Consider the following 16,726-nt stretch of genomic DNA (forward strand, 5'->3'; position numbering starts at 1 on the left):
GGACCCAATCCTATCCAATTTTCCAGTGCTGGTGCAACCATGCGAATGGGGTGTGCACTGCATCCTTTGGTGAGGTGGCAGTCACAGAGGCCTCCTCAAGGTATGGGAACATTTGTTCCCTTATCTCTGGGCTGCATTGTGTCTGCACCAGTACTGGAAAGTTGGTTAGGATTGGATCCTAAATCATTACTTTTTACGTTGTCCAAGCATCAGCCTGTGAGCCATTAAGAACTATAGGTTGTAAGTGAAGAGTCAAGTTTGTCAAGACATTTTACAAATAGCTGTCTGACTCCTGTTCCCTAGCAGAAAAATTGAAACTGTAGTGCTGAAGGATCATGTTGAGTGGTGGGAGGGTTTGCTCCAACCTGCTGTGTCTGCAGTTTCTCCCCTTATTTCACATTCTGATTAGCAGCAGAGCCCCCAGGCAGGCCTCTTGTTACAGCTCAATTGCTTATTCATTTATACTGATTAACGTATAGCTTCACTTTGCCTCTTGCTTTGCCATGACCCTGGCAATATCACTGGCTTTCAGGTCTTATCTAAATGATTTAAAAACCTGGCCTTTCCTTGGTTTATCTTTGACTGGGGGCTTCTTCCAACCATTACATAGTCCCTACAATGAAAGGATGATGACTTTCACATGTGGCAATCACACATGTGTATGCGGCTCCATTCATGCACATGCTTGAAAGCTGTACCGCTGGCAGCATTCCCACCCAGTGTGCTCTAAGGTGCAGATACTCATTTTGTCTAAGGCAGTGTTTCTCAAACTGTGGGTCATAAGAACATAAGAACAGCCCCACTGGATCAGGCCATAGGCCCATCTAGTCCAGCTTCCTGTATCTCACAGTGGCCCACCAAATGCCCCAGGGAGCACACCAGATAACAAGAGACCTCATCCTGGTGCCCTCCCTTGCATCTGGCATTCTGACATAGCCCATTTCTAAAATCAGGAGGTTGCACTTACACATCATGGCTTGTAACCCATATTGGATTTTTCCTCCAGAAACTTGTCCAATCCCCTTTTAAAGGACCCACTAGGTGGGCCGTGAGCCAATTTCAGGTTGGTTCCCACTCATTTCAATATTTTATTTTTAATATATTAGACTTGATGTTGCCATGGTATGTGACTGCATTTGGGGAAGTGTTACAGCTTTTAACAATGATGGTCAATGGGACTTACTCCTAGGTAAGCGTGGGTGGAATTACAGCCTAGGATTGTTAAAAATGTTCCTGCTTAATGATGTAACTTCTGGCCATGACATCACTTCACCGGTGGGTCCTGTCAGATTTTCATTCTAAAAAGTGGGTCCCAATGCTAAAAGTGTGAGAACCACTGGTCTAAGGATCACATACTTCCTCCTCCCCTGAGTGTGCCGATTATACACACTTTCCATACTTAGCTACTGTAATAGTTTGCCATCACATCTGAATCTCTAACCAGGATTTCCCCCCCCCAGCACTTTTTGCAGACCCACTTCAAACCATGGTCAAAGACTTTGTTTGGGCAACCCAGATTAGTAATCACAGATTGGCTCCAATTCTGATATAATCAAATGGCATATAGGAGGGAATATGTGAGCCTGCCATGATTTGGAGATCTGGAATGTGATGTCTTAGTTGTGCTTGTGAGTCCAGTCAGCATTGCAGGCTATTCCAATGTTTTCCATGTAGGAATTTGGTACGATTTGGTGTCTCTCAGTGTATCGTGAAAGATATTTCCGAATTATGGAACTGGATTGACAGTTCTGCAAATGCATTATTTACAAGCATGCTTTGACCAGGAATGGGACTGGGAATTTGCCAGGATTTCCCAGCCTAGTTAGAAATGCTGCCTCGTTGTGAGATGGCCACGAGGTTCTTTGTTTGATTTTATTGACAGAACAGTGGTGCTTACTTGTTGATAAAGTGGCATGATGTTTTAATATCTCCTCTCTGGCACAGGAGGTGTCATTCAGTGCAACTGGAAGATACACTTAGATTGAGACATGAATGTTTTATTGCAGAGTATTTGTAAATTTTTCTGTATATCTGCTTTGCCTCTGTCAGGGAAAGGGACTCCTAGGAAAAGGCAGGCTGACCAAGGAGAATAACATTGAGTGGTTAGTGCACATGCTAAACTGAGCTTGGCTGGAAAATGCAAAGAAAACTTTTCATCAAATAGATAAAGTAACCAGTAATGCTCAGCAGATGGAACTGGAATGCTGCTCAAAACTCTTAGCCCACAACCCCCTTCCATTAGCCCCCAGCCCAATTGGGGGAAGTTTATGCCCTGGCTGGAATCACTTAGCAGACAAAGCATCAAAACTTCTCTGATAGTAAAATAGCTAAACAGTCTTTAGTTTAAGCTACTTACATTGCTCAATGAATTCTCCAGTCATTGCCCTTGTGGATGAGCAAGTGGGTACTCCTCTCTGAGCTCCCAGCAAAAGGGTCAGCCAGGCAACTGGCAAACCTGCATTTCCTGTGGGCTGGGGAAAATATACGTTTGCTTTAATGATGCCATCAAGTTACCTGATGGGAGGAGTGGAACCCACCTCATCACTCTATTCCACCCCTTGGATAGACAGGTTTGGCTGCCCAATTGCTAAGCACTTGCCAATCCAGGGGTGGGGGATAGCCATTCCAGACAGGAAGAGGAACAGAATCCACATGCTGCAAGTTTAGGGAATAATGGAGTTTCCAAACAAAGGCTGCTTGCAAAGGATGCCCCAGAAGTCTTTTAGGCTGCTGAATCTCTGGGAAGGAATCTCTGGGAATCTCTGGGAAGTGTCAAAAACTACCAAAAAAATGGACAAAAAATAGGGGGGAAACCTCTTTAAACTTCCAACATATTTTGTTCCATCTGATACATTCAGACATCACCATTTGATTAATGTTCCAGCAATGAATATTTTAAAACTCTGGCTTGAGATTACAGGCACAGACATGGTCACAGATGCACTAACAGTGCATCTCCCCATAGAGAGAGTTAGTGGCAGTCGTTTCTTGATCAACAGACTGAAGGCTAGTGAAATCCCTCTTTCCCTGGACACCCTGCCTCCAGTGCATTTAACAAAACATGGGTGACTAAAATAGCTGAAAGCTGTATTATATAAGATACTTGCATAGTGGTTGGTGTGAGAGGTTAAGGTTGCACAGTTACTTTAATTTTGACATTTCTTAGCTTTCTAGTACTAATTGAAAATGTAATATAGTTATATAAGCAAAAGAAAAGAGCCCTGCTGGGTCAAACCAAGATTCCATCAAGTCCACCATCCTGTTTCCAACAACAGACAGCCAGATGCTTCTGAAAAGCTCCCAGGCCTTGAGGGGTTTGGCCCTCAGGAACTGGTTTTCCATTTAGCTGCCATAGTTAATAGTTGTCGATAGACCTCTCCGCCATGAATTTGTCTAGATATCTTAAACATTTTAACAGGTTATTTTCCTGCAGCTTTTCCAGCTCTGTGACATCCCCTTTAAGTTGGGTGACCAGAAATATGATTAGTACTCCAAATGAGGTTGTATCCTAGCATTACAAAACAGAATTCTGTGCATTCCTGTGGTGCTCAGAGGCTCCACAAGGTTAAGAACCCCTGGTTTAACCCTTTTCTCACACCATTGCTTCAACCCAAATTCAGCATCTCCAAATCCATGCCTCATGTGCCCCTCCAGAGGCCCAAGTGTGTTGGCACAATACAGATGCCTGTATGTTTTCTTCACCACAGCTTATAGCAGCTCCTGGGGAGGACCAGTGGGATGGGGTTACAGTGCAGAGGGAAAGGGTTAAGTTTCCCTCCCACTCATAAGAACGTAAGAACAGCCCCACTGGATCAGGCCATAGGCCCATCTAGTCCAGCTTCCTGTATCTCACAGCGGCCCACCAAATGCCCCAGGGAGCACCCCAGATAACAAGAGACCTCATCCTGGTGCCCTCCCTTGCATCTGGCATTCTGACATAACCCATTTCTAAAATCAAACTCGCCATACTCACCCCAGTATGGCGCTGATACAAATTGGTTGCCCTTGCAGCTGCTTTTAGCAAAAACAAAAATCAAAGTCATTTGGAGGTGCATTCTCCATATGTCCAAATTGGCACACTTGCACTCAAACCAGTTTGTCATTGGTAGCCGATTCAGCCTGTTTTGAGAGATTATTCTGGAACTGTTTGCACTCTGCTTGGGTGACCATTCTGAGTAATTTGGTGTTATCTGCAAACTTGACCACCTCGCTGCTTTGAAATAAGTGATATTGTATCAGCTCCAATATAGATCCTTGGAGGACACAACTGGTTAGTTATGTCCATTGGGAAAACTGCGCATTTGTCAGTAGCATCACAAAGGAGATGTGGCTGGTGCAGGCCACCCTCAGGCAGGGAAACGCCATACCACCCGAGCCTCTGTTTAGCAGTCTTCAGCACATTCCAGTCCCACCTGCCTTGTGCTTCTGCCGACAGTTGTGCTTTTGCTGCTCACCAGTGAGAACACGAAGCAACTGGGCCTGGAGTGGGCCGAAGATTGCCAAACAGAGACAATCCTGATGTTGGCTTTTCGCATTTAATGCAATGTGATAGCCTGGAAGGTTGGGGTGATGCGATTACATCATTATGTCACCCCCAAAGTTCCAGAATGACAAGCCTCCTAAAGCAAGCGCCACACTGGGTGGCACCTCGCACTAGGGTCCCTGGCACCCAGGGATGCCTCTGCCATTTATTTATTTCTGTCTTCTACTTCCTGTCCCTTAACCAGCTATGCATCCATAAAATGATCCACCTTCTTATCCCATGACTGCTATAAATTAAAAGCGTTTTGGGGATTTACCAAGTTGGGTATCAGATCAACCGTATCCGCATGTTTGTGATACTCTCAGAGATTTCAGAAATGTTAATGATGCGAAACTTCCCTGTGCAGAAGCCATCCTGATTATTCTTCACTGAGGCTGCAATCCTAACCACACTTTCCTGAGAGTAAGTAAGCCCCACTGAACAAAGTAGGACTTACTTCTGAGTAGACCCGGTTAGGATTGTGCCCTAAGATTTTTTCTTCTATACATTTAATAATTTTAACTTTGATAATGCTTTCTAGACTTGTGACAGACCTTAGGCCACCAAGCCTGCAATTTCTATGCTCCCAGTGGCATGGAATAGGTGTTACATTGTCAGCCTTCCTCCTGTAAGGAATGTGATTTTTAATTTTTAAAAATTGCATATTTTTATTGAAAGATCTACAAAATAGCCTTGGGTATTCATTTCTTGCCTCCACCACAGGCATCTTCCCCAACATAAATAGTTGAGTCATGAGTGTCTTCAACATTCCACAGCAGCAAATAATTTATTAGTCTTTTCTGGAGTCTTTAATTATCTTTACACACCTTTATCAAACCCCTCATTGTCTGATCACCACCCCCTTGCATTATTGTCAACTTACATTCGTTTTGCCAGAATTTGTGCTCCTTTTTATTGTCCTCATTTGGACTGAACTTCCACTTTTTAAATCAAAGCCATCTTGCCTTTGAATAGCTTCCTTGAACTCTGCTTATTAACTATGCTGGCACCCACTCAGATTTGTTTCCTAATCTCTGTTATACATTATATCTGAGCTCCTAGCGTAGTATTTTTAAATAGCCTCCAAGCATCTTGAATAAATGTCACACTTCTGACTCTCAACTTCCTCTTGACTAATCCCCTCCTTTTTTACAAGTGTCTTCTGTCAGCCAATTTATGAATCCCATTTCTAGTATTCAAACACTTTTTCCATCTAGCTTTTGTCTCCAGGCTTTACGCGTGGAAATTCAAGCAGCACAACAGACTTTTATCATTTGAAAAATAGACTGTATTCCTTAATTGGCAGAAAATAAAGATCAATACTTGTCTGTAACAGCTATTAGGGGAAGGATAGGAGCTCGGTGCTAAATTTGCGTGACAAATTTTTGTAAGCAAAAACAATGTCTTTTTTTAAAAAGGCCACAGTTTTGCTGTTTTTCCCCACTTGTTTGCAGCCCCCACCTCCAGTCCACCTCAGCCCAACATGATATCCTAGAGTAGGTTATAAAAGGATGGCAGGTGGCTCATTTTTACAAATGATGCAAGCTCCTATTCTTGGCAGATTCATTTTATTTCTGCACACAACTTATCCCAGGTCAGTGTCGAAGTTCTGTTGCTTTAACCAGCATTTGACCTGCACTATCTTTGCCTCTAGGGACTCACGTCTTGCTTGCTTCTGCACTGATAACAGGTGGGGCTGTTATAGGTACCATCTGCTTTTGTTTTATGGTACTACAAATTGCACAAGAGAGAAGTTTTCCCACACTTACGTATGAGGCTGGAGGGGTGCAGTTTGTTTAATGCCCTTAGCTGCAGAACCTGCTGTTGCAACAGTTGCCTTCTCTTCTCCTATTCATTGCAGCTGAGGAATGTGGAGGAAAGCTCTGAAGATCAGCACCTTCAACAGTTCAGGGTGATGCTGTGGCTCAGTGCTGGTCCCCGTCATCTACGGGGAGTGCTTGGAAGGACCCAACACTCAACCACTGATATCTGGTGCCCCAGTTTAATCAGCAAAAATATCTCATCCTTCTGTTGCTCCAGTAGCTCTTTCACAGATTTTGCCAGTTTTAAAGACAGTTTTAAAGGCCACAACCCTATACACACTTACCTGGGAGTAATTCCCACTTAATTCAATGGGGCTTACTTCTGAATAGACATGCCTAGATTTTCACAATAAGTGAGTAAATGAAGCCAAGCACTGTCTGCTCAGAGCCCTGTTGGTGCAGAAGGAACCCACCTGTACTGAGATAAAGGCTGTGATCCCAGCCAAAAAGCACAAAGAAAAAGAAAGCCAGGTGCAGCTGTGTTATAAGTGCATTATAAGTAACACCAGCCACCAATACATTAGACAAAAACACACACAAGTGTTTGCAGTGCAATTAAGCCTTATGTGAGAAGTCCCACTGAAGTCATTAAGAGTCTTGGCCCAGATTTCAATGAATAGCTGAACTAAGTATAGATTCACACAATATTTCTTTCAGACTGTTGACTATAAAAGGCAATGCTGTTAGGCAATACATATTCAGTGCAGTGGAATTGGCATCCAAAGAAAGAATTGTGTATTGCAACCCAAAGACCTACAGTATGTTTGGTAGCAGTTGGTCTCACCCTTACCCCCTTTTCCTTCACACTCCCTTTATCTCTTCTTTTTTCCCTTCCCAAATGCTTAAAAATAACCCACTGACAGCCCAATCCTGGGCTCGATGTACTGGCTTACTGTGCACATTGTCACAAACATGCTGTAAGGCACGTTTGCGAGGCTTACTGCCGGGCGAGTGCCCGTGCTAGCCCAGCGCTGGCCGGTGCTGGGCGAGCTTCGGGCGGGTGCCCAACCTCCGCTACTCGGTGGTCTCCTGGATCACCGAGCCACAGTAAGGTAAGCGGGGGCAGGGGGAGGCAGGAAGGAGGCATTCTGGAAAGGGGGGAGGCAGGGAGAGGGCGGGGAGGAGGTGTGCTGGGGAGAGGGAGCCAGGAGGAAGAGAGGTGGGTCCGGCGGAGCTCTGCTGCACCAGATCCAGAGCATTCATGTGGGGCCCGGCACCCTACACGAATGCTCTTCCCTCTTCCCAAAAGGTCAGTGGTGAATTAAGTAGCCCCATTGCGGGGCTACTTCCCTTACCCCGAGGCGGCTGCCGTGGGTGTGCTGGATGTGGCGGCAGCCATTTTCTGTCCCACCGCAGCCACGTGCCACGGGAGCGCAAGATTGGGCTGCCTGAGCCCAATTCTGAGCTTGGCATGCCGGCTCACCGCTGGCACGCACTGTTGCAAACATGCCATAAGACACATTTGTGGGCCCTAGCACCAGGCGAGCGCCAGTGGTAGCCAACTGCTGGCCAGTGCCGGGCTACTGCTGGGCAGACATCTGACCTCTGCCACTTGGCAGTTGCGTGGACCGCTAAGCAGCAGAGATGTAAGTGTGCTTGACTCCATCTTTGCTGGCTTTGTCACAGTTCATTCAAACTTGACTTTTCAGGAAAGGAATTAAAACTCAGAACCTTAATAACTGCTAATTTAAAACAGAAAGTGTTCTGCCCTTACCAAGGGTGAGTTCACTGTACAATTTTAAATGGCTTCTTTTCTGGTACATTTTCTATTATTTAAGCTATTTTTTCCCAGCCCACAGGTGTACCCACTTGGTCCCTGTTGTGTATATGCAACATTGGGCAGAAACAGCTTAAAGTGCAATGAAAGTTTAGTCAGAGAGATACATTTGTCAAGCCCAGAATTCTGAATGGTTCAAGATACAACCAATCATGAGCTAGAACCTCTTGTAAAATTTTTAATACTTTGCAAAGGATGTTGGCCAGCTATCTTGACATACGTATGTTGAATCCTTATAAGACAATATTATGTCTGGCTCTATTTGGGTGAAGTCAACATTAACAAATTGAACAAAGACTGTACAAAATTGAACAAAAGTTAAAAGACTGTTTGAAAGGGATTAAAAGGCGAATAACCTCTTTTCCTGTTGTTTGTCTTTCTGTCAGCACAATCCTATGCATGTCTGCTCAGAAATATAGGATTGCAGCCACTGTCTACTCCAACAGGGATCTGCTGAATGCAACAACAAAACATGAGACTATGCTTTTGTGAATGCATCATTCTAGGACTAGCAAAAGCTGTGTGTTTAAGAATCTCTGCATTTTTTTAGCAATGAGAAGTGAAAACTAGTTGTTATGAAAATACCCATGGGAAGTGTTATCTCTGCTCATCAGAGCATCTTCATGGCAAAATGATGGCATTTTGCCTTCAAGACATCCTGGCCCTCTCTGCCTGCCCCTGATGGAAAGCTGCGGGCTACATGACCCTTTGAGAGATACTGAACTAGAATTGCTATTATTGCCTCCCCCAATATCTATATGATAAATATATCTTTGTACAATACTGCCAATCCCACATAGCTTTTTCAGCATATGTGATTTGCATAACCCCAGCATACAAACAGGACTTTTTATGGTTTTATAAAAATCTCTACAAAACATTTTTTTTTTTAAACCAGTCGTGATGATAGGATCTTTCAGGAAATTTCTTTACTCCTGGATTTGGATATTATTTAGTATGAAACCTCAGAATCATCTGAATTTCAAAGGCAATAGATTTTAACTTTCATACTAACAAAGAATGCCTTTTTGCAGTTACATGGATTTTGTATTGTAAGAAACTTGGATAGCTTGTCATAGTGAAAATCTTCTCCCCAAAATGCTAAACCAGATATTATTGTCCAGATTTTATTTAAGTCTTTGAACCAGACTAGACTGGTTTTGCCCTGTATCCTCTGGGGAAAATGTTCAAGCTGATTCGCCCTTCTTTCGGAATTCATTTTCTACATGTCAGTAATGGGCCCTTCACATGGCAAAAGCTTGGCACCAGCAGTATCATTATTCAGTCCAAAATGCTGTTCCAAAATGTTGAAGCAGTATTTTTCAAATCAGTATTATTTTATATAAATAATTGATATATTTTGGAGTCATACATTTTAGTGTTTATCTGCACCTAGGAGGACTGGGTACCCTCTTTGGTTTTGTGACATACAGAGATCTGATTTTGCATATACTTCCATATACATGGCATTTGCTTAACATTTCATGAGATGTGAGGTTTATGACATCGTTTCAAGGATCTGGCACAGAATGTGACTTTACAGAAGCAACAGAAGTTTCTTTGGGTGCAAGGTCTTTTGACTATTGAAGCAATACTTCAATACTTCAATAACCCCTGCTAATTGGGTAAGAGGCACTTTTTCAAGTGGGTGCTCCTTTTTTTAGCAGGGGAAGAGTAACTGGCCCACCTCACCCCAGCAGTGTCTGTTCTAGTGGCTGTCTGCTGGTGTTCTTTTTGCATCTTTTTAGATTGTGAGCCCTTCTGGGACAGGGAGCCATTTAGTTATTTGATTTTTCTCTGTAAACCGCTTTGTGAACTTTTAGTTGAAAAGCGGTATATAAATACTGTTAATAATAATAATAAATACTTGCTTAAAAAGCAATACTTGCTAATACTTGCTTAAAAAAAACGTTTTAGCATATGCTAGTGCTCCATGTTACTCTTATGACTCAATTTTTTTATGTAATATACCAAGCTTAGAATACAGGAATGTCAGGAATACAGGCCATGGTTGAGAGATGGACCCATTTTGTAACTCAAGATGCAGGCATGTTCTTTCACACTCACAATTACGTACTGTCTAAATTCCATTGCCATTTCAATTGCCTTCTAGATTTCCACACTGCAGTCTAACACCCTCATTCGGAAAGTGAAGCGGACACTGCCCAGTCCTCCCCCAGAAGAAGCTCACCTCCCTTTGGTCAGCCAGGCTCACTCACAGATGTACATGCCTGGCCTCCTGCAAAAAGGAGTGGGTGGGCAGGCCATTCAAGTGACCAAAGCCAGTCTCCTCAAAGACATTGACCGTGACTTGAAGCTGGTGGAGCATGAATCCACCAAATTGCGGAAGAAACAAGCTGAGCTGGATGAGGAAGAGAAAGAGATTGATGCCAAGCTGAAGTATTTGGAACTAGGAATCACCCAGCGAAAGGAGTCTTTGCTAAAGGACCGGAATGTCCGTGATTATCCTTACCTGAGGTGCCTGGGAGAAAACAGGGACTACATGTCTGACAGTGAGCTCAACAACCTTCGCCTCTCTGGCTACGAGAGCAGCGGTCTCCTCACAAGGCCCAGTACTGCGCCTTCTAACCAGTTCACGGACTTCACCAGTGCACAGTATACATCGGCCTCTTCCTACACCCCATATCAGTACTCCTCAGGACAGGCTCCTCCTCCAGGCCCAGCTGCATTCCAGCAAACAAGGTTCCAGCCACCACACTATGCCCCTGGAAGCAATGGCCCTGCTCAAGAAGGTTTCCAGGCAAGCCAGGTGCCTGCCTACCCTTCCCAAACCACTTACCAGGCACACAGCTTCACTCCAAGCACTGGCTATCAGTCCGAACTGGGCCTGCAGAGCCATCAGAGCTTTCGGCCACCTTACCAAGCTCAGACCACATACCCCAGTCAAACATCTTTGCAGACTGCACAGAGCGCCCTTTTCCAAACTCATGCAGACACTCACACAACCTCCCAGAAACCACGGCAGACATCACTAGCAGACCTAGAGCAAAAGATACCCACCAATTATGAAGTTATTGCCAATCCCACTGTAGTGATCTGTGCTGCAACTCCAGAAGTTACATACAGCACCACAACAGTGACTAGCAGCTATGACCAATACAGGGCCCCAGAGGGGAGGCCAGCGGACAGGAGCAGTGCAGTCCAAAGTCCCTCCACCAGCTATTCCTCCGACTCGCTCTACACCAACCTGGAGCAAAACATTCCTCGGAACTATGTGATGATTGACGATATCAGTGAACTAACCAAAGAAAGCACCGCAGGGGAAGGTCAGAAAGGAGATTTGCAGTCGCAGAGCAGCAATGGGCGACATATGAAAGAAAAGGGCGACCTGGTGGATGCAGACATCTCCAGCAGGCCTTGCTGCTATTCGAAAGGAGAAGAGGAGTCTGAGGAGGATATGTATGATCACCATGGCCCTGATCATAGGGGGAAAAGCTACCACAGAGGCACCGAGAGCAATGGGAGGATGTCCAGTAGTTCTGGGTCCTACTACTATGGGGACAGTGATTACAGGCATCCCTCTCGGCCAGACAAGCATGGGTCCAGTATGGGAGTGCAGAAGCATTCTTCAAAAAACTTGGCCCCGGCTGTAATTTCCTCCAAACGCAGCAAGCATCGGAAGCAAGGTATGGAGCAGAAGATCTCCAAATTCTCCCCTATAGAAGAAGCCAAAGATGTAGAATCAGACCTGGCCTCTTATACAGTGACCACGTCAGTCAGCTGCAGCAGCGTAGCATCCAGAGCAAAGAAACTGCAGGATGATATCACCTATGGCCTCAAGAAGAATGTCTATGACCAACAAAAGTACTATAGCATGTCCGGCAGGGATATGATGGAAGAGGATGACAGAGCATATAGTGGTGGGCGATCGAGATCCTCTGGTTATGTGTCAGAGAAATTGACAAACCGTGAGGCCAGCAGCAGGAGCAGGTCGTATGAGAGAGAAAGCATGGAGAGACCTCCGAAAGGAAGCTCCAAGCCTTCTTCCCTTAGCATGAGTCAGAGTCGCGGGCGACCTCCAATGCGGACACAGACTTCAGAAGAGGAGAGCCCCATCAGTCCTTTGGGGAAATCCATGGGTGTGTCACGATCCTCGGGCGGACCTCTCCCTCAGTCGGCTGGCGATACCTGCCCCCAGTTTTGCTCCAGTCACTCATTGCCTGATGTACAGGAACATATCAAAGATGTGCCAAGGACTCACTCTTACAAGCATGAAGAAGGTTACATCATGGATGATTCACACTGTGTTGTTTCAGACAGTGAAGGTAACGGCTACCTGTGGTAACTTACCCCAGAGCATGCTCAAGCCGGTCATATTTTCAAAGACAGTACCACAGCCTGAGTTTGCTTGCCATGTGCCTTTCTCCCTCATTTTGTTTTCCGTTTGGATTGTTTTGTGTTAGCATGTTGCACTCTGCATGTCCCACTGGTGCTCACTGCTTGTTCAGTGTCATTATGTGCTAAGATTCCTGTTTTTTAATTTCCTGAGTGGCTGCTGTAACGTATCCAGTACGCGTGTGACAAGCTCCCTGCATTCTTTTATTTCATTGCATGGCTTCAGCCTGGGCTACATTCACACCCTCGGATCAGGAGACTGACTGTGATCTGTTTTTGGTTTCTGAAGCCTATCACTTGGGCCAGGAAGAGACGGATTGGTTTGATAAGCCGAGGGAACCTCGTTCAGAGAGGATGAGGCATTATGGCGGTCACTCCTCATCCTCCCAGAAGAGGGGTCCCATTAAACACACCTACCATGACTATGACGAACACCCAGATGAAGATATGTGGCATCATGACGATTACTCGCACCCACGTCACTCCTCTTCCAAAGAACACAGGCACCATGGAGAGTATGGGAGGCATTCATCCTCCTCCCGCCACTCCAGCGATGATCTGCCCAGGAGATCATCTAGACCACATCCCAGAGATCCAAGCCGCCACGAGCCTCGTGGGCATGGACCGCCCTCTTCCCAGAAGAAATCTCAGCAAGCAGATGTGAGATCACAACCAGGTTATCCTTCCAGCTCCTCAGAGTACTCCCAGCAGTCCCGGCAGCCATCTGGCTACCATCATACCTCAGAGGCCCCCAAATCACAGAGGCAGATGCAACACGGGCCACCATCACAGCAGCCAAAATCAGAGCCTCTCTCCCACCAACAGCAGCAAACAAGGCAGCAACAAGCAGGACAGCAGCAGCAGCAGCAGCCGCCACCGCAACAACCGTCATCTAGGCAGCAGCCACAAGCAGGCAGGCAGCCTCAGCAGCATCAAGCTGGTCCTGCACAGCAGGCGTCTCAGCAGCAGCCCCAGCAAGCTAGGATCCAGCAGCAGCCGCCGCCACCAGGAACACAGCCCTCCTCCCGGCCAGCCCAGCAGCAGCCTGGCCAGCCCCAGCCACCAGGCAAGCCACAGTCAACCCTCCAAGCACAACCTACCGCTCACCAAGCAGGACCGGTAAGCAACAGTTCTCTTTGCTTGGTGCCATGAATGTCATAGGTCTGTGGCAGGCAGCTGTGCCTTGTCTTGCCCACATCAAGGTGAGAGATGACTGGACAGAGCAGTGCTCTGTTCTGCAGCATCGGAGGTACACAAAAATGGCACTTGCCTCAAAACACAAGAACTATGCAGGCAGAGTCTGTGCTTGGGTCATTGCCCAGACTAAGTGACATGTTGTATGATGTCTTCCTAGCAGAAGCATTTCAAGAACTAACAAATAGTGAGCATTTATATAGCACTTTCTGAGTAGGCAGAGCACTTCACAGGTATTAAAGCTGCGATCCTCTAAGTAAGCAAGTGTTATTGTCTCCACATTCGGCTGGGGCTGGGATGGAGTAGCTTGCCTAAATTCGCCTAGCAAGTTCATGGCAGAGGTGAGATTTGAGCCAGGGATTTCCTGATTTGCAGCTCTGCCTCTTAGCAGACCGCACCAGCAATCAAAGGTTGTGGAAAGCTGGGGAGGTGCCCATCAGGGCATTTGTGTGGCAGTTTGGAGTGAGAGATGGGCAAGACAGAAAGAGCATGCACTTATGGAGAGTGGGCAACATCCCCTCCATTAGTGAAGAGGCTTATATGTAGTTGTGGCTGAGGTCATAGTTGGTACCTCAGAAATATTGCAAGGAGGGGAATGTTGAGTCTGATGGAGGCTAGAATTGTGTGGAGGGCTAGTTTGAGATAGCCAAGATGACTTAGCCTTTAAATTCAGGGGAAAGTGTTGAATGTCGAAAGACTGGGTGTCATGTTACAGTTATTTGTCTCGAATCCTCCTGCCCATCACCTAAGAAGAAACTTTTAAAAAGAATCTCTGTTTCCTATTACAGCCTAAAGCAGAGCAGACGGATGCATCCAAGCCTACCACAAAAGTGCCACAGGTGGGGAAAGCACCCCAAACACAGCCGCAGGGAATAGCAGCAGGTCAGTAAGATCTCTCCTCTCACAGGCAATCCCTTTTCCACACTTATCATTTTGGGTATTTCCTAACAAAACAGAAAACCTCAGTAGTTTACTAGCCGAGGCTCTCTTCTCCAAGGAGATTTTGCTTATGGTTGTCAGAATGAATTCCAAAACTATCCACTGCAGAGAACGGAAACTTCCTAAAGCAAAATGAAGGAGAAAGCAGGTCTGTTTGCCCAAACCATTGTATAGCCACATTAGACCAATCAATGTAGCATTAACTTAGACAAATATTGTGCAGGTTATGGAAAAGGTGGCACAAGTGAGATGCCTCCATAAGAAAAGCCCAGCTGGATCAGGCCAAAAACCCATCTGGTCTAGCATTCTGGTTGGCACAGTGGCCTACCAGCTGCCTCTGGGAAGCCAAATTCATAAGCAAGAAAGAAGGTATACTTCACACTCCCACCCTGGCTCTCCTGCCAGCGGTATAGCTCCAGCCTTTTGCCTTGCGGGGCACTTTGTTCAGTGTTCCATACTCGTGAAGCTGTCGAGCAGAGCAAGGCGTGCTAGATGTGTGTTCTTCAGTCAGTTGTGCACTCACCATACTTTGAATTTTCATCGTGCAGCTTCAACTTAAAATGCTGTTTTCACCAGAGAGATTTAAATCATTCCTTCTATTTCCTGGTCTGCAGAGTGATGGTTCTTCAGCCACTTTGTGTGTGGTCAGATGTTAATATGTCTGTGTAATACTGTGTGTGCATGGGATTATATTCTGGTGCAAGTGGATGCAAGAATTAATCTCAGGTGCAAGAGATTCTGGTGTCAGTGGCTTGACAGAGATTGGTGATGAACTTTCAGTGCATGCAGTGGGGGAATATGAGCACAGGGTAAGATGTTTTAAAATTTTGCTAGCTGCCACTTGCATCGGCCCTAGCAAAGAGAGCTGCATATACAATTCAATAAAATCTACGGTTTAATTCCTTTCGCCCACAAGGCATTAAACTGGGTCCTAAACCAGCTGGAGCACCCACTGCTGCAGGTGCAGCAGCTGGACAGCCAGGCGCAGAGGGAGAGAGTGTCTTCTCCAAAATCCTGCCAGGAGGGGCAGCAGCAGCAGCAGAGCAAGCAGGCAAATTGACAGAAGGTAAGAGATTTCTAAGCCGTTCCTCCAAGATGGTCAGGCTTGTGGGAACAGCCTGTCTGGTTTGTGGCTCACAAACATGAACTTGCTCAAAACTCAAGTCAGAACTTTTCCCTGTTCCATTTTCAGAGCTCCTTTTAACCGGGGATGCTGGGAATAGAACCTGAAGCCTTTTGCATGCAAAACACATGCTCTATCACTGCACATCAAGCTGACAGTTAAATTATTGCATGATATAAGCCAATATAGGGAACCAAATATCATCAGCTTGCCTCAAAAACAGAGACGTGGAGACAAAGGCTTCAATCCAACCTCACTTTCCTAGGAGTAAGTCCCATTGAACACAATAGAACTAACTTCTGAGTAGACCTGGTTAGGGTTGTGCCCTAAAACTGATATGTAGACAGAGGTATAGAGTCAGGGACAGATACGGAAAAATACGGTTATACAAGCTGCAGATGAGATGGAAAGAGGTGGGGTGGCTGCAGGCTGGTCATATCTAGCAGTTGATGCAGGGGGACTGCTTCAGATATTAATTTTTCTTGTCTCTTTCACCCACAGCTGTGTCAGCTTTTGGCAAGAAATTCACATCATTTTGGTGAGAGAACGCCACAGGGTGAGTCGTGTTTGGCCTTCTGTATATACCATTGCCAATAACTTTACTGCCAGACAAATCTCAAGACCACTTTCGTTCACTTGGGTCTTGAAACCCAAAGACCTCTTCAGTCATTACTTACTTGATGCCCAATGGTACTGCAAAGCCTACGGTTCCCTCAACTAATCCACTTAAATCCTCTCAGTTACAATGACACCTTCTTTCTTTTCTGTACTTTTCCCTTCTCTTTCCTAACAGTTCCTCCCTATCTCTCTGTTTCTTTCCATCTCCCCCAGCAGGAGTTTGGGAGAATAAGTGGAGATCTCATCATTGCACCTGAAAAACCTATGAAGAATCCATTGAATTCAGTCTGCTGCTCCAGACTCTGGGTATAACAGTGAGTGTCACCTGGCTGCCTCAGTATCCAACTGTCCCGCTGTGTTTGGGAGAGGGAGCA

The 16,726-nt window shown here is 45.7% G+C and overlaps 1 protein-coding gene across 1 annotated transcript in view; it reads left to right on the top strand.

The window, feature by feature from the left end:
- The window catches only part of BSN (bassoon presynaptic cytomatrix protein), a 260,226-nt gene that overhangs the window by 234,911 nt on the left and 8,589 nt on the right, over positions 1-16,726 (top strand). Inside the window, exons 5-10 of the mRNA XM_066612954.1 lie at positions 10,236-12,408; positions 12,768-13,597; positions 14,461-14,554; positions 15,528-15,677; positions 16,236-16,290; positions 16,569-16,666. Coding sequence (XP_066469051.1) covers positions 10,236-12,408; positions 12,768-13,597; positions 14,461-14,554; positions 15,528-15,677; positions 16,236-16,276 — 3,288 coding nt within the window. The 3' untranslated portion in view covers positions 16,277-16,290; positions 16,569-16,666. The remainder of the gene's footprint in view (positions 1-10,235; positions 12,409-12,767; positions 13,598-14,460; positions 14,555-15,527; positions 15,678-16,235; positions 16,291-16,568; positions 16,667-16,726) is intronic.

This window comes from Tiliqua scincoides, chromosome 2 (genome assembly GCF_035046505.1).
Source record: "Tiliqua scincoides isolate rTilSci1 chromosome 2, rTilSci1.hap2, whole genome shotgun sequence".
Lineage (NCBI taxonomy): Eukaryota > Metazoa > Chordata > Lepidosauria > Squamata > Scincidae > Tiliqua > Tiliqua scincoides.